Genomic DNA, 18,540 nt, shown 5'->3' on the forward strand with positions numbered 1-18,540 from the left:
CCGCTGCTGACGGCATCACCGCCGCCGCTGAGGTCACCGGCACTACCGCCGCCGCCGGGGTCACCAGCACGGCCGTAGCCACCGGGGTCACCGGCATCCCCGCCGCCGCCGAGATCACCGGCACGGCCGAGGCCGACTGCTCCCCGGTCACAGGCCTGACCGGCGACGCCGGCGCGGCTGCCGTCACCGAGGCCATTGGCGCGATCGTCTCCGACAGGGCGCCCGGCGCTGCCGCCGGCGCCACCAGCCCGGTCACCGCCGGTCGTCGCTCTGACGTCACCGCCGGTCGTCGCTCTGACGTCACCGCCGGTCGTCGCTCTGACGTCACCGCCGGTCGTCGCTCTGACGTCACCGCCGGTCGTCGCTCTGACGTCACCGCCGGTCGTCGCTCTGACGTCACCGCCGGTCGTCGCTCTGACGTCACCACTGGTCGCCGCTCGGACACTACCGCCGGTGGCCGCTCTGACGTCACCGCCGGCGCTGTTCCCTGGGTCCGCCGCCGCCGCCAACAGCTGGTCAACGTGGCGCGACCAGATCACGTGTCCCACGTCCACTTCATACGACACGGGACCGGGGCGGGCGACCACCGTGCCGCGGACCCACTTCTGACGACCGTCATACGAGCGGGCCCACACTGTAGCTCCCACGGCGAATTCCCTGCTCCGTCCGCCGGCCGTCTCACGCTGCCGGTCCCGAGCCGCCTGCAGAGCTGTCTCGGCGCTCGGGACCATGAGGTTCATACGAGTGCGGAGGTTCCGCCCGAACAGCATCTCAGCGGGAGTCCGTGCGGTCGCGGCGTGGGGCGTCACTCTGTACGCCATCAGAACTCGGGCGAGCGCCAGTTCCATGCCTCCGCTGTCGTCTGCTGCCAGAGTCGCCTTCAGTGAGTTTTTTAGCGAGCCGACCGCTCGCTCCGCCATCCCATTAGACGATGGGTGATGGGGCGCCACTCTGACATGTCGGATCCCGTTAGAGCTGGCGAACTGGGCGAATTCCTGGCTCGTGAACTGTGGGCCATTGTCCGTTACCAGCACCAGTGGTAGTCCGAGACGAGCAAAAACCGTCCTCATCACCGCTACGGTCCGCTCGGACGTGGTCGTCTTCATTGGGATCATTTCAGCCCACTTGGAGAAACTATCCACCATCACCAGGAACCAGGTGCCCTTCAGAGGTCCGGCAAAATCGGCATGCACCCGCTGCCACGGGCCGTCCGTCGGCTCCCACGGGTGCCGTGTCGCCTGCGGCGGCTCAGCTCGCTTTGAGACGCACGCCTGACACCCGCGAGCCAGCGCCTCCAGCTCAGCATCGAGTCCCGGCCACCACACAAAGCGCCTCGCCAGCTGCTTCATGCGAGTGCAGCCGAAGTGACCCTCATGCAGCTCCCGCTTGACGGTGTCGCGCAGGCTGCTCGGGATGACGACTCGGCCGCCCCAGAGCAGACAGTCGGCCTCAGTCGTCAGCTCCTCTCGGCGATTCTTGAAGGGAGCCAGGTCCGGGTCCACCACCGCCGGCCAGCCCGATCGCACCGCCGCCAGAGCGCGGGCGAGCGCCGGGTCTCGGCGCGTGGCCACTGCTATCTGCTGCGCGGTCAGACACGGCCCCTGCTCGGCGATGAACATTACGCCGCCTCCGCCGTACGCCGCCTCCTCTTCTGCCGACAGCCGGTTCTCCGCGTCGTCCGGCACCGACAGACGGGACATCGTGTCCGCCAGCCTCATGTCCTCCGTCCGGCGCAGCTCGATCTTGTACTGATACGCCGCGAGCTGCAGCGCATACCTTTGCATGCGAGCCGCCGCCAGAGATGGCAGCTCACGGTCCGGGTTTAGGATCCTGGAGAGCGTCCTGTTGTCGACCACCAGGGTGAACGGCCGACCAAACAGGAACTGGTGGAACCGCCGCACTCCGAACGAGACGGCTGCGGCTTCCCTCTCCACTTGGGCGTACTTCCTCTCCGTCGGAGTGAGCGTTCGGGAGGCGTACTGTACCGGCCTCTCGAGCCCCTCGGGCGTCACTTGCATCAGAGCCGCTCCGACTCCTGTCGCACTGGCGTCCGTGACGAGCCGCAGCGGCAGCACGGGGTCGTACCGCATCAGGACCGGCGCCGTGGACAGCATGTCCTTCACACGGCGCACTGCCGCGGCGCACTCCGCCGTCCATGCCCATTTGACGCCCGTCTTCAGTAGCGCGTAGAGCGGCGCTAGCACGGTAGACAGGTTGGGCAGCAGCCGCTGATAATAGCTGACTGACCCGATCAGAGATCGCAGCTCCTGCACGTTCCGAGGGTCAGGTGCTGCTGTGACGGCCGCCGTCTTCTCTTGCACCGGGCGCAGACCCGCCTCAGACAGTCGCCAACCGAGATACACCACTTCTCGGACTCCGAACTGGCACTTCTCTTTCTTGAGGCGGACGCCGTTGTCCTTCAGCCGCTCCAGCACCCGGTCCAGCCTGTCCATCAGCTCACGGTCACTGTCGGCGCCGATCAGCACGTCGTCCAGGTAACAGACGACTCCTGGAAGACCATCCAGCACCTGGTCCATGATCGCCTGGAACTGCGCTCCACAGGTGCTGATCCCGTACGGGAGACGGTTCATCCGCATCGCACCACGGTGTGTGGTCACGGTGGTCATCTCTCGGCTCTCTTCGTCCAGCTCACACTGGAGATAGGCGTTCCTGCAGTCCAGCTTGCAGAACTTTTTCCCTCGTATGCTGGCGAATAGCTCCTCCGGCGTGCGCATCGGATACTTCAGAGGCTGCAGCTGCGGGTTCACCGTGATCCGATAGTCCGCGCACAGCCGCACGCCGTCCTTCTTGGGGATGGGTACGAGCGGCGTACCCCATCCGGAGAAGTGTCCAGGAGGCACCTTCTCGGCGATCCCTTGATCCAGCCACTTGTCGAGCTCCCGCTCGATATCTTGCTGTAGCGCAAACGGCACCGGTCTGGCGCGTCGATAGACCGGTTTGGCGCCTTCCTTCAGTCTGAGCGCCACCTTCACCGGGATTCTGCCCAGTTCTTCTTTGAACACCTCACGGTGTTTGTCCATCACCTCCTTCAGCGTCGGCTGAGTCGCCACCGGGCACACGTTCAGCGTCTCCAGACCCGACGCCGTCCTCAGCGCCTTGATCCACTCTCGTCCCATGAGAGGTCGGTGAGAGCCCATGTCGGACACGACGAGTCGCAGCCGTGTCGCTCGGCCGTCCGTCTCCACGTTGACGTCGGCCTCGCCTCGCAGACGGATTTGCTGGCCGGTGAATGACGTGAGGTGCAGCTCACTCGGCCGCAGCGTCAGACCGGGGATGTGAGTCTCCGCGCTGATTATAGTCACCGGTGAGCCAGTGTCGATCAGCATGGTGAACTCCTGGCCGTTCACCCTGACCGTCGCCCACTCAGCTGCGGCAGGCTGCACGGCGCTGACTTGCCAGTCAGCCTGGTCGCCGTCCTGAACCAGCTTCACGCCAGTTCGCTGTTTGCCGCAGTCACGCTGCAGATGCCCACGCTCTCCGCACCGATAGCAGCGCGGCGCGCCGGCCCGCCATGGCCGCGCGCCGGCCTGCCGCGGCTGCCCGCTGTCCTGCCGTGGCTGCCCGCTGTCCTGCCGCGGCTGCGCACCGTCCTGCCGGGGCCGCGCGCCGGCCTGCCGCGACTGCGCGCTGGGACAGTGGCGCCGCCAGTGGCCCCGGCCGCCACAGCGGAAGCACGTGCCTGGCCCCGGGGGCTCGGTCGGCCTGACCCTCTCCGTCCGTTGCGGGCGTCGCACCAGGTGAACTGCCTCCCCGTCCGTCTCGGCCGGCGCCGGCGCCCCTGACAGCCGCGTCGTCAGATCCATCACGTCCCTGTGCGCCCGTGCCGTCCGCCGGACGTCCTCCAGAGAGAGGTCGTCACCCTTTAGCGCCGCCTCCCGGACCAGCTTCCTCTGTAGCTCACCTCGGCTGCCCAGGACGCATCGGTCTCTCAACTCACGGTCCACCTGCGCCGGCTCGTAGCCGCAGCGCAGGATTTGCGTCCGTAGTCTGCCCAGGAACTCCTCCAGACTCTCTTCCTGCTCCATTTTCATCCCTTGAAACTTTCCTCTTTCCGCCACCACATTATTCTTCGGCACCAGATACCGTGTTAGCTTCCTTTTCAGGCGAGCAAACTCGTCTTCTCCCTGCCTCTCGGCGTCCTCCTCAGGCAGTGAATCGCTGACATCGGCGAGGTCCGGGCCCACCAGGTGCAACAGGACTGCACACCGTCTCGCAGGCCCTTGAATGTCAACAGCGATCATATACCGCTCCAATGCCCGGAGCCACTTTTCAAAGTCCGTGCCTGGACGGTACGGCACCGCAGACACTATCTGCATCCCCGTTGGATCCATCGTGCCGCCGCCCTCTCACCAGCACGTCGTTTCTCCGGTCGGCTCGCCGCCGCTCCACCGTCGGCCCGCAGCCGCTCCACCGTCGGCCCGCGGCCGCTCCACCGTCGGCCCGCAGCCGCTCCACCGGCGGCCCGCAGCCGCTCCACCGGTCGGCCCGCAGCCGGGCGTCACCGCTCACACCGGCCGGTCACCGCTCACACCGGCCGGTCACCGCACACGCCGGTCGGTCACCGCACACGCCGGTCGGCCACCGCTCACGCCGACCGGTCACCGCTCACCGCGCCGCCCTGCGCCTGTACTTGGCGCTGCAGCTGCGGTTTCCCGCGCTTTTCTCGACGGGGGCGTCACGTGGTAGTGACGTCACACGCACGTCACCGCGCGCGCATGCGCACTCGCCCCACACCGCCCGGCCGCGCGCCAGCTTCCCGCCGAAATTGCCCGCTTCGGGGACCGGGCGCCTCAAACCGCATTGAGGCCCTCTCCGCCGCACCGATCGGCCAATCACACGCGCTACCACAGCTGCGCGTCACCCCCGGCCGACCAATCAGCGTGCAGGACGCCGACGCATGCGCCACGCACACCACACTGCCGAGGCATCATGGCCGCCACGAATTTCGGCGATCACATGGGAAACCCTGCCAGGACAACGGCCGCCGCGCGACAGGCACACTACCAGCAGCAGCGCGAAAATAAAAATACTAAGCAATACTAAGCACTAAGCATTCGTACTAAGCAACGTTTGCGCCCTCACCGTCCGTGGCCTGTCCGCCCTCGCTGACCACCGCGCACTGATCACTGGCCCGTTTCGCCATCACTCGCAATCACAGCTCCAAGGCTTCACCTTGATCTGATCCTCGTCGCCAGGATGTTATAACGTGAGCTCTTTATTCACAACCAAAGCCGCATTGCGTTAAACTTCCTAGAGCGCCAAACACCGATCGCTACTACCACAACCGCGCTCCGCGCGGGCCGGCGGCCGACTGCTCTCGAACCCCGCGTCTGCGCGCCGGCGCCGCCAATGGCGTCGCCAGGCCCCCGGGCAGGGGGGAGCAACTGGCGTCGCCAGGCCCCGGGGCAGGGGGGGAGCAGCTCGCGACACCACACCAGTAGCAGAAAACCGATGGATAGGGCTGAAGCTGTGATTCTTGGTGATTCAGACAATGTGCGCATCGGCCACTCGCTGATTGATCATCCGTCGCGGTCGCCTGCCTGCCGGCCGGCCGGCCCGAGCCGACTCGCCGCCCGCGTCGCAGTGCCTGGCGACGCGTCTGCGACGGCGGGCGCCGGTGGCGCCGGCTGGCGATCGGTCGGCAAAGTGCCGGACCAAGTCGGCGAATCAAGCTCGCTCTCTTCGCCCCTCTTGCCCCCTGGCTCCGCCCCCTTTATCCCCCTCGACGGAGAAACTTATGCCCCAGCTTGCCACTGTGTGGGTTCCTCATTTCCTCTCTGACTGTCCTTTGAAACCACTCCAAAGATATGCAGAAACCAACGAGGTGAGTAAACGAGGTGAGTAAACTGTTTTTTATGAAAGGTAGCTACAAGCTCAGTTAAAAGAAAAAGTATCAGATTGTTTTGTTTTTACAGCGGGAAGAAAGGTGTCCGGATAATTTCGTTACACCCCCTGTGATGTTCAAATGGTTGCTAAATTCGAAATCAGCTCCAAAAACTAGCCTGGAAACATGTAAAACTCGAAAAAGTGAACCGAGGTCATCAAAGGTCATTGAGCTGACCTGACCTTCAGGTGACCTTGAAACCCACCCTAATGCATGGGACCAGCATCATATCACATGTCTCAACGCTTGAAACCACGTGAAGACTGCAACCGCGCGGCTAATGCGAGCCGACATACGCCGAATCGCGATTCGGGCCAAACATGGTCTCGAGAAATAGGTCACAGGTCAGAGGTCATTTGGGTCAGGGTCATGAAATTTTCAGGGTTGGTGTAAAATTGATAAAATCGGGGGTATTGAAAGTTTCGTCGCGATCGGACGGTTTTTACGCGAGTTACTCACGAAAAACCGATAAAGCGCACCCAAAAAGGCAGAAATGCACATGCGATATCCTATACTGCGAAAAAAGGTGCATCATTTTTTAACGTCGCCGACAAATTGTAATTACCCTAAGCTCAGGCAGATGTATGGTAGAAAATCCCCCAAGTGAAACACACTACGGCGGAAATAAAATACCCTACGGCGGAGCTCGGTTGCAATTTGTAAATACGCACGGCGTCCACTGCGAGTACGGTCATCGAAATACGACACCGAGCGGGGTTCGGCGACCCGGGCTGTAGCTGCCGCAGTCACCCCTTCCGCCGTGTCGGCGGGCGGTTGGGCGGCGGCCGCCGACCGTGCTACGCTGGCGCCCGTAGTAGGCGCTGATTGGTCGGCGGAAAGCGCGGGAATTGAACCGGCAGAGAGCTGCCAACCTAGGCGGTTTTGGCGGAGGGCGGCTGGGCTAGGCGGATCGATCGGCCGCGCTGGCACGGGGGACGGTGATGTGCCCTCCGACCGGGCCACCTGCCGCCTGCCACGGCGCTGCAATTTGATCCCGTATGGATGGAGACCGGTGGTCTGTGTTCCCTGATGAGTACATAGATCTGAAAGCGTCCGGTATCTGATCAAAATCCTCTGAGTCGGTCCATACCGGCTCGCGTATTTACAAATTGCAACCGATCTCCGCCGTGGGGTAAGGTGGGCAGGGGTTTTCACACTACGGCTGCGGTTGAACTACCGTCTGTGGTAGAAACTTCAGGACGATGGCGCGTTTCATACGAAATGTGGCGCAATGTTTGTTTGCTTCCGAACTTGTACTGTTATTGCTGTGAATTCTTGAAGTGGGAGTGTTCCAATAACAATTTGTGGATTATTTGAGTTTCTTTATATAAACATAGAATAGTATTATGAAACATTGTGTGGAAACTGCAAATACTGATATGATCAATTACTTAGTTTGGGAATTGATACACATTTTATAGATTTGTCTGGCAAATGGTGTAACAAACCTCAAGCCTATCATGATCTGAAGCTGTTGTAACAAATCAAAATTGCTTTGATGTTACGTAGTACCTTGTTGGAAAGACTGGAGCATGGTTCAAGATGATGTGTAAAAATTCAAGATTTGTGGGAAAGCTTGTGACTGAAGAATGAAAACAGTTCAATATGATGGCTCAATCAAACATGGAAATGGACAACAAAAGTAGAGTTTCAACATTCCAGCATGTGAGAATAACTTCAGAAATTCATAATTCTTGTAGTATTGCATTCTTCTTATGTACAGTTATAGGTTTTGCTAGGGTATTTAAAATTCATTGTGTCAGTTGAGATATAGATGGATTGCGGACAAATTTTAGAATCATTGCATGGTAGCTAGGTATAAGGTACTTGTTCGGTAAAAAGGTATGTGATGAATGCCATGAGAAGGTTTTTTATGATTTAATATATGGTCGTTGTTGTACCTACAAAAATGCAAGCTTACTAGCAACTAGTTTCTGAATCAAATCGAAAGTGTTTGCCATGAATGTTAATATGTACCTGCAAAGTATGTTAATAAATTTGTGTGATGTTGACCAGAGAGCTTTATCATCTGGGCATTTATGTCGCTTCTTACATTAGGTGTTAAGCATAGTAATTACGGATGAACTTTGTGCCAATATCTTCAATGCACAATGTATGTAGCATGTCTACAACCCTCACTGATCCTGCTATAGCTATAGGCATTTGGCACCAGCAAGACCAAGGGCATGAACTTCACAGTTGCTCAACCTTTTGTCATGTAACACCAGTCACTTTTTTATAGTGCACATAGCAGTGCACACAACAATGTGCAGAGGGCCTACACAAAAACAGCATGATTAGTGTGCACTATGCACAGGATTGTACCCTGATAATTTGAATATTTTGATCACTCAACAGTCAACAGTCAGGAGATAACTATTAAATATCACATTTATTATACATCACTTGTCAAACAAGAGCATGATGATTGATGACACACATTTTGACAAGCAATCATGGTAGTATTCCAATAAGTTGGACAGCCATCTCCCTGGGCGTCATTTTTTCCAGGAAGGTACCTCTGCAGGTGTTGTGGTAGGCCTAGGTTGAATTGGGCCAAGTTAGGCGAAGTAAGGTGGTTATGACCCGGTCAGACCGTAAGGCCTGGTCAGGTTGATTTTAATCTTTCATTCTAATTTGACATAGATACCTATTACCTATGTTTTTGCTCCAGCCTGAATTTCATTAGATAATGAGTTAATTTTGCTTTGTCCTTATCTGTCTTGTTTTGTGTTTTTGTCCCTTATATTTTGCCCCATAGGCAAGGGTGGAGCTTTTCCAGGGAAGGTGGTCCGTGGTGGAGCATGATTGGAGGCGCCCCACCAGACGGCATAGGAGGGCACGGTTTCTGAACGCGCACTGATGCCTGATTCAAGCCACGCTGTCTTCATGCGTGGCGGCGCGCTACTTAACCCTCGCCCGCACATGGGGGGGGGGTGGTTGCCACCCCCCCCCCCCCAGGCAGTCTTTCTGCTCTGCACTCAACATTTTTAGAGCTAGAAGGCTGATTTTTCGTATAGCTGCTCGTCTATCCTTTCTTGATGTCCACTGAAAATTTCAAGTTTCTGTGATTTTTTGTTTCGGAGATATGACCTTGTTTTTCAGGTCATGTCATGACCCAAAGGGGCAATTCTCAACATCTTGCGTTTGCCATGGGCCTTGTGAGCTTTTGACACCCTGATTTCGGCCTTTTTTGCCAGTCTTACCTCCCACCTATCATGGAACATGTTGTTCGACGATGTACAGGGGTCAAGGTCAGGGTTAAGGTCAACCTAGGTCATCTAAGATAATTGCGTTTTAGGCAAGCTGAATTTACTTTTTGTGAAGTTTTTTGACTGCATTTTTGGTAAAACCTCAGATCATGATTTCATGTGATATGGACCCAAAAACAATCGGTGCACACATCAGTATACACACAGACACACACACACATACAAACACATATAATTGACCTTGACCTAACTTGACCTGAAATGACCTCAGCAGCAAAATTCTGGTCGGATAGTGTGACAAAGAGGTTCTAGCTGGCTTGGCACCAGAAAACAGCATCGTCATCGGTATTTGATAAGCAGCGCACTTGATATCCAACGGTGACCCAAAACAGCAACATTTTTTAGTTTGACCTGACCTGGAAGGTCAATGACTGACCTGAGAAGGTAAAACTGGGTATCATTGGATTTGTCTCTTCCCAAAGAATCTTTTTGGTCTTTACTGCTAAGCTCTATCTCCAACAGGAACGAAATGGCGCGGGGGGGTGGCAACCACCCCCCCCCCCCATGTGCGTTCTAGGATGGGAAAATGGCATGTGCGGGCGAGGGTTAAAAGTCCCTAAAAGAACGGGAAGTGATGCCGATAGAACCTTCAATCATTCTGGGCTAACGCTTATTACTTGGAAAAAGTCGCGATCCCATTTCAATCGAAAACCTGTGGGCTCTTGTTTAGCAGGAGGTAATGAAGAGCCACCCGCCACTGCTCAACCGCAGGCACAGGTTTAGACGGCGTTGGTCCGCATCAAAGCCAGTGTGCTGGAAAATCCATTGGCTGAAATGCTCCAGAACATTCGCCACTGTGTGGGTTCCTCACTTCCTCTCTGACTGTCCCTTGAAACCACTCCAAAGATATGCAGAAACCAACGAGGTGAGTGAACGAGGTGAGTAAAGTGTGTTTTTTATGAAAGGTGGCTACAAGCTCAGTTAAAAGAAAAAGTACCAGATTGTTTTGCTTTTACAGCGGGAAGAAAGGTGTCCGGATAATTTCGTTACACCCCCTGTGATGTTCAAATGGTTGCTAAATTCGAAATCAGCTCCAAAAACTAGCCTAGAAACATGTAAAACTCGAAAAAGTGAACCGAGGTCATCAAAGGTCATTGAGCTGACCTGACCTTCAGGTGACCTTGACACCCACCCTAATGCATGGGACCAGCATCATATCACATGTTTCAAGGCTTGAAACCACGTGAAGACTGCAACCGCGCGGCTAATGCGAGCTGACATACGCCGAATCGCCATAACCGAGTATTCGGGCCAAACATGGTCTCGAGAAATAGGTCACAGGTCAAAGGTCATTTGGGTCAGGGCCATGAAATTTTCAGGGTAGGTGTAAAATTGATAAACTCGGGGGTATTGAAAGTTTCGTCGCGATCGGACGGTTTTTACGCGAGTTACTCACGAAAAACCGTTAAAGCGCACCCAAATAGGCAGAAATATGCACATGCGATATCCTATACTGCGAAAAAAGGTGCATCATTTTTGAACGTCGCGGACAAATTGTAATTACCCTAAGCTCAGGCAGATGTATGGTAGAAAATCCACCAAGTGAAATACACTACGGCGGAAAAAAATACCCTACGGCGGAGCTCGGTTGCAATTTGTAAATACGCTACCGGCTCATACAGCCTGTCACTTGCGTCGCCAGGCTGAGCAGTCTGGAATCAACCCAATTTCTTTTATTTTAATATTTAATATCTTTTATGTTTCAGGTCAGATTAATGAAACCGATTTAAAGGGACCCTCCCACCTTAACATTAGATTTGAGTTGAGATAGCCAAAATGGGGTCCCTGGGCCCTGGCTCACAATTACCGGTTTCGGCACTCACAACATCGAGAAATGCCTTAAATCGGAAATATTGAATTTCAAAATTGCAGCATTTTGATTCAGAGGGGCTAATGCTTAGGAATACCCCTCTGAATGTGTGACGTCAGCGCAAATATCTAACGATTTTTAAATGTTTGACTAAAACGTTTTGTAGCACGCGGTGGTATATGCTATTTGTGCGCAACATCTGCCGCAAACGCCGCACTTCTAAAATAAAGTCGCTAGAAACAGCGGAGATCCCAAAAAAAGTAAACAAAAGTAAAAGTCTAATATCTTGAAAACCGGTGAATATTTTTCGGTGAAATTTGGTAGATATTCGTTTCCGCTCTTTCTGAACCGAGCGACATCACTTTCATGCCAATTCATAAACTTTTTTGAAGGTGGGAGGGCAGGGCGTATTTTAAGGGATTTTCACTGGGTCGGCAATCACATTTAGGGGCGGCATTTTGCACTCATAGGGGCGGCACTGGGCATCTGAGGGGGCGGCATACCTACTGATATTTAATGACAAAAAAGACACGTTCGACGTTTCTTTTATAACTCTTTCTAAGTAATGATTTCAGATTCAACCTGCCTAAGCTCAGCGGTATTACGTCTATTTTTCCGGGATATGGTATTTCTCTTGTCATAATGCGACAAATGAACTATAATTTGACTTTACAAAAATTAATTTAAAAATTTTACCTGAGGTCAAGTTCATGACCTCACCATAAATAAAACATGTTGCATACCAGTCGATCCGTATCGTCAAGCTTAAAACATTCACGGTGTTTTATGGCTCTAGAACAGTGGTCGGCAGGTCGCACGAGTGGTGCCCACTTTATGGGCGCTGGACGGGGCCATTACCCCCACTTGTCATACCCCATTGCAAGCCCCATTGCTTACACAGCAAGGGTCGCTGATATTCGGCCATATCCTTTGACGCCTCTATTTTTCTGCATCTAAATAAAATGCAACACAATTAACTCTTTTTTATGGAGAGGGAGAGCGGGTGGAGTAAGGATGAAGTCATACATTTTTTATTCATTAGTTACTCGCGTAATGAACAGCGTATTGTAATTTGTAACGATACGTTCATCCCCCCCCCCCCAAGTTAATGAATGGTATACCTACCTACTCAAATATTTTCGTGACCCCAGTGACATTTTCATTGAGTTTTTGAAATTTGAATGACCTTCACTCAGTAACTTTCTCTCCGGATCGGCCGGCGGACAAAACGCAAGCGAAGACAAGGGAGTCCGGTGCTCTATCAACTGAGCTACGGAACAGGCAAATGCTCACCATAGATACACCGACTGAACGATCCCTTTATAACTTCAGCGATTGATAAGACAAGCAGTGTGTAACTGTATATATAAAATGTAAGTCTCGAAATTGCTATGTCTTTGACCAAAGGTAAGGACAATTTTGCGACCCTTCCATTAGGTATAAGGAAATGGGAGAAAATCAGGGCATGCATGCCTCTTTTTATAGGTAGAAAAATGTCAAAGTTAACGAATTTAAACATCATAAAACAATTAAAAATGACACACTTAATCCGTAAATTGCCACCCACGACCCCTCGTTATGTCCTTGAGGTCATGTCAGGTCATGGAAGGCCTCCAGCAGTTTTTTCAATAACTTCTGATAGAGACATGCGACATACCTGAGCGATGAAAACACCTTAGATGATTTCAGTTTGACGATACAAATCGACTGATATGCAACGTGACCTTTACCAGTCAGGTCATGACCTGGACCTGAGCTCAAATTTCCCAAATGACATTTGAATGTCAAATTATAGTTCATTCGACGCATCTCGACGAGAGGAGCACAGTACTGAAAAAACAATATCATAACTTTCGTGAGTCAATAATTATTACAGTAAAAAGGTTCTTCATTAAAACAGCTCAGTAGAGGGGCGGAGGGGGCTCCACTGTCCACTCCAACCCTCCCCGGCCCGGCACGGGTTAAACTAGTTGTGCTCTGGAGGTTAAGCCGTTGATGTTAGGTCAAGTCTGAGGACTTTATAGGAACGTTGAAGAGCAATCGAATGTGCTTTTTTCGCGGTGCTGTAGTTCTATTCTTCCCCGAGTTATGCGCCAGTTTGTCAATAAATGTTGAAACAGACAACATTTCACCCACATTTCACCTTTGATGACCTCTGGTCATCTGATATTTGACAGTTGACTTGACCTAACCAAAGTACGGTTAACCAACTAACCCAAGTAGTTTTTGACACTCTTTCGAATGCCGCTTACCGCGTGTCGCTACGTGGCCCAGTAGCCAAGTTATAGGGGTCGGGAGGGGGTTCAAACCTCAGCCCGGCGCCGGTTAAGGGAAGGCACTATCATTTTGGAGGCGCTGCAGATATGCTAAGGGACGACAGCATCATTTTGAGGCGCGCCACCAACTTTTTTAGGGCACTTAAACCACTTTGACGGGCATCACCGACACTGTGAGAAGCGCAATTATCTCTTTGAGCGTTGGGGGTGGCACCATTACATTGAAGGGCGCCATGTGCGCAGTGATGTGGGGCAAAATGACAATGAGGAGCGCATCCGATACTTAGAAGAGACGCCAACATTACTCGGGGGGGGGGGGGGGGCAACATCACTTTTATTTTGAGGACGCCACCCCATTGTAAGGGGCGGCACTGTAACTTTAAGGACCGCCGCGGATACTTTAAGGGGCGGCTCCATCATATGGAGGGGCGCTACAGATCGTTAATGGGCGGAAATAGGTATGATATTTAGGGACTCCGATACTTCGAAGGGCGCCACCGTTTGTTTGAGGGTGACATCATCACTTTGAGGGGCACCACCGATACTGTTCGGGGCGCCACCGACACTATAAGGGGCGCCACCGACACTGCCAGGAGCACAGTCATCACTTTGACCGGCGCTTCTAGGACATTTAAGGGCGCCGTGAGCACATTGGGGGGGGGGGGCGGCACCATGACGTTGAGGGGCGTTACGGAAGGTTTGAGGGGCGGCAGCATAACATTGAGGAGCGCCTCCGACATTTCGAGGGACACCAGCATTTCTTTGAGAGGCGGCACCTTGACTTTTGAGGAGACATCACCGACACTGTAAGGGGCGGCACCATCACTTTGAGGGGCGCCACGGATGGTTTGAGAAGCGGCACCATTATGTATATGGAGGGACGCTACAGAAAGTTAGAGGGCGGCAGCATTGTGTTGATGAGTTCCTCCAAAACTTTGAAGGGCGCCACTGACACTGTAAGGGGCGGCACCAGCACTTTTAGGGGCGGCAGCATCATTTTGAAGGCCGCCACCGACTCGTTGACAGGAGACACCATCACATTTAGGGGCGTCACTGGCACTTTGAGGGAGGCACCATCACATTGAGGGGCGCCACCGATGCTGAAAGGGGCGGCATCATCTTCTTGAGGGGCGGCATCATCTGCTTGAGGGGCAGCTCCATCACAATGAGGGGCTATGTGGATACCTAGAGGGGCGGGCCGGCACCATTATATTGGTGGGTTCCTCTGACACTCCGAAGAGTGTCACTGACACTATGAGGGGCGGCACTAACACTTTAAGGGGCGGCAGCATCATTTTGAGGGGCGCCACCGACTCGTTGGCGGGCAGCACCATCACATTCAGGGGCGGCATCATCTTCTTGAGGGGCGGCATCGTCTGCTTGAGGGGCGGCTCCATTACAATGAGGGGCTATGTGGATACCTAGAGGGGCGGCACCATTATATTGGTGGGTTCCTCCGACACTTCGGAGGGTGTCACTGACACTATAAGGGGCGACACCAACACTTTAAGGGGCGGCAGCATCATTTTGAGGGGCGCCACCGACTCGTTGGCGGGCAGCACCATCACATTCAGGGGCTCCACCGGCACTTTGAGGGCGGCACCATCACATTGAGGGGCGCCACCGATGCTGAAAGGGGCGGCATCATCTTCTTGAGGGGCGGTATCATCACATTGCGGGGCTCCACAGATGCTTAGAAGGGCGGCACCATTAGGTACATTGAGTGGGGCTACTAACAGATTTAGGGGCGGCACTGTCACATTGAGTTGCGGGATCATCACTTTCTATAGACGGCTGCTTCACTTTAAGAGGCGGCATTATCATTTCGGAGGGCAGCAGCCTCACTATGAATGACGGCACCTAGCCTGCATGTGCGTGCTGCATCCTAGAGGGGGCGGCAACTGGGTCGGCAAACGGCTGTCACTGGGTCGGCATTCTCCGTGACTGGGTCGGCAATTGCCGACCCAGTTAACATGTTAAAATACGCCCTGTGGGAGGGTCCCTTTAAGTATATAATAACATTGGACTGAAATTTCACTTATTCATTGAAATATATTGACATTTCGGAATAAAGTACACCAAAAGTAAAGATATCTTGGCGGCGCCACGGGTTTTCGATAGGGGGGGACGGGGACGGGGGCTTGCCTGACTGAGAATCCCAAAAGTAGATACTGATCGTGTATGCAAAAAAAAAAAAAAACGAGGCACGTAACGCCGCGAAACTTGGCAAAGCCCAAAACACATCGAATGGTGCATCCCGTTTCCAAACTTATCATAGGACAACTATAAGATCGATCACCTTTTCAAGCATCCTTGCCTCTAAATCAAAATTTGCAGTCTTGCCAACTCAAAGCTGGTTTCCTACAAGCTGCGAATTGCTTAGGTATGAGTAGCAGTGCCAACTACTTACGTTTCGTACTTTCAAATTTTCGATCTTGCGTCTGGTCAGCTTCATGGCTTCATCATCATATAGTCATGGAGGAAAAGTGGGAATGTTTTCTGCTCAGACAAGTGCGCCAAAACTGCAATATAATTTCAGAATCATGACATCACCACCTGATCCATATGCAACGGGCAGGGTGCAGCTAATGGCTAGCCGTCAGTGGTCATGTCATCGGTGGTCACTCAAAAGGTCATGCTAGGTCATGGAAGGTCACCAGCCGTTATTTGATCACACTTTCTGATGGATTTTACTTACCAAGAGCTTCAAGGGAAAAACGAGCGCATGCCGCATGCACCGTTGAAAAAATTGAGTGAAAGGGTCTCAGGTCCGGCGACCTCTGCAGGTGAAGTGCCCCAGGGTAGGATTCCGGTCCTTGTTGATTAACTTCGTCAAAAATTGCGGTACATAGAGCTGTGATGTCGGCACCATTGTGTTCGTCATGATCGAGCTGTCACGACCTGCATCGTTCTCATATTCACCCTCCAATCGTAACAACTACAGCAGGGATTGGCAAATGGCGTGGCACCCCTTTGGGAGGTAATGAAGGTCTCTTGAAACCTCATCCCTCATCTCTTTAGCATCAGTGGCTCTCCTTATGGAACAGGTTTCTTGACTGGTCTGTTTCACCCCAGAATTCAAAGACTAGTCAAGGTAAAACCGAGCGCACCACAGTGAGCACAATTTGATAAGCTGGTGTATCTCAATTTCATGTAGAACCTTTCACGTATCACGTACCTAAAACCCTTTCGTGCACTCATGCAAAAGCAACTGCCATGTTTCAACAGCTGGTAATGGCATTTTCACAGCCGCTGACGTAAGAAGGGGAGGGAAGGGGGCTTGATTAGACCCCCAGCCGTTCGGCCGCCGACCGAACTTAGTTTTGCAGAAAAAAAAACGAGTGCTATCGAACCCCTTGACGAGAGGGTGCCGATGCTACCCAATTATAAGATCTTGGGCTACGGCGTGCTTTTTTGGTCCTGCCTGTGATCTATCCGAACACTTCTGCCCACAAGTGCTGGGTTAAATGGCATATATTTCAAATGGTTCCTGTGGTAGAGCTGCCATGCTTGAATTTGACTAATTAGGAATGGAAAATATCCATATAGTAACGGAAATCTATGGAATTTCAGTAAACTTGGTTTTGTCGGCAATGTGGTCTGGCAGTGGGGTGGGGGAGGTAATAAACCCTGTCTGGCGCCCCAAAAAGGGGGGGGCACGATCCCCGAGGCCCTGCCGATCACCTTATGACTACAGGCATCACAGCTCCACACCTTTTGCAGATGGCCAGGACCCCCTGCGATACATCCCAACAGCAATCTTTATTCAGAACCTGTCTTGATTAACCAACGATGCATTAAATGCGACGGATAACTCTACAATGCATTATTATCAACTATTGAACGGACCTCGCCGATAGGGGGGTACTGTACCCCCCTAACTTTCGATAGCGGGGGACCTGTCCCCCCCGTCCCCCCCGGTGGCGCCGCCCATGCATCTTCGTGAGCAGTTGGTTTGTGCAAGCTATGCCAAAACCTGTACCCGTCGACCAGACGACTGGACTGAACGATCAGGAATGTGTTAACTGTTTTATGTCTGTTTATATTTATACTGTGTGTGCCCAGGTGGTGGTTGACCTATCTGCAGATGCAAATACTTCGGTCGTTTTTTAAATCAACTGGCGGCTGTGATTCTACTGTGCTTGAACGGTCGTTGTTTCAGCGCACGACATAGCTGTTGCTGAGTCAAACCGTTTATGTTTGCCCTGAAGGAAGTAAATTTGTATGACTGAAATGGGTATACCTGCAGGGATAAATTAGCCCATAGGCCATAGCTATATGAACGTATTTTTGCTCCAATAAAAAGTGGCATTATTTTCAAAATAACTTGAATAATTTGCGCAAATCCGCCTGCGCGCACGAGCTGTCACAATTCACCCCACAAACATGTCGATCTGGTGACGTCTGTCGTCGCCATATTCCGCCGGCGAGCTCGACTCAGTCACCCGTCGGCTGCACGAGTCTGTCCCCAGCTGACTGTAGGAGCTGGTGGCTGCAGCGGTAGCCCCAGCGACAGTTAGACGTCCCGTGGGGGTCTGCTTGAGGCGGTGGGGTGTGGGTATACGGTGATGCTGCAACTGGCAGCGTTGGCGGCGATTGTCGCCGCTGCTGCTGCCTCTGGAGGTCTCCAATCAGCCGCCACCAGTCTTCCGCTGCCTCGCCCGTCGCTGTCCTCTAAGCCGGTTGCGGGACGGCGTGGTCTTTCCAACGATCCAGTCTGCTTCCAGCCTCCGCTACCCTGGATGTCAACATTTCAGTGCTGTGAGTGGTCAATGGTCAGGTCAACTCATCCCTCCGTAAGCTGTCGATTTCGTCGCCGACAATTCCATTCGCACTAGTGACACCGTCCATCGGTGCCATGTTTTGTTTAGGATATCATACAATAGCCAATCAATCTGATCGATGTTATGTAAGTCATTTGATGTCAGCTGCGCAACATTGCATAACGTTTGGCTGTTGGCTTGGCCATTGCCCATTACGTAACGAATGTGATTTTTGCCCCTGTAGGCTGTTAGAGAACACACCAGTTATCACCTTGTTATCCCATATTGGTCTGAAACTTTTGAATGCTTTTGTCCTCAGTTCGGATTTCGGAATGCTCTCATACACTCGCATAGGGCTTCATGTGATACCTATAGTTTTGCAAGAAAATAGAAAGTCATAAACAACGAACTGCAAGAAATGCTTATTGCTAATTGTGTATACGGCTGCGTGAGAAAACTATAAAAAAAAAACTTTAAAGTTGATCGATCATCGAAGCCTTGTCAAAGTTAGTTC

The 18,540-nt window shown here is 53.1% G+C and overlaps 1 protein-coding gene across 1 annotated transcript; it reads right to left on the bottom strand.

The window, feature by feature from the left end:
• Positions 1-771: 771 nt before the first annotated feature.
• LOC122373268 (uncharacterized protein K02A2.6-like) lies at positions 772-4,046 on the bottom strand. The gene is made up of 3 exons (XM_043351169.1): positions 3,729-4,046; positions 1,080-3,479; positions 772-810 (listed from the first exon to the last, which is right to left on the bottom strand). The coding sequence occupies exons 1-3, from the start codon at positions 4,044-4,046 to the stop codon at positions 772-774; spliced, it is 2,757 nt and encodes a 918-aa protein (XP_043207104.1).
• Between the last annotated feature and the right edge of the window lie 14,494 nt (positions 4,047-18,540).

Source organism: Amphibalanus amphitrite, unplaced genomic scaffold, assembly GCF_019059575.1.
Source record: "Amphibalanus amphitrite isolate SeventyFive unplaced genomic scaffold, NRLGWU_Aamphi_draft 001470F_arrow, whole genome shotgun sequence".
NCBI classification, from domain to species: domain Eukaryota; kingdom Metazoa; phylum Arthropoda; class Thecostraca; order Balanomorpha; family Balanidae; genus Amphibalanus; species Amphibalanus amphitrite.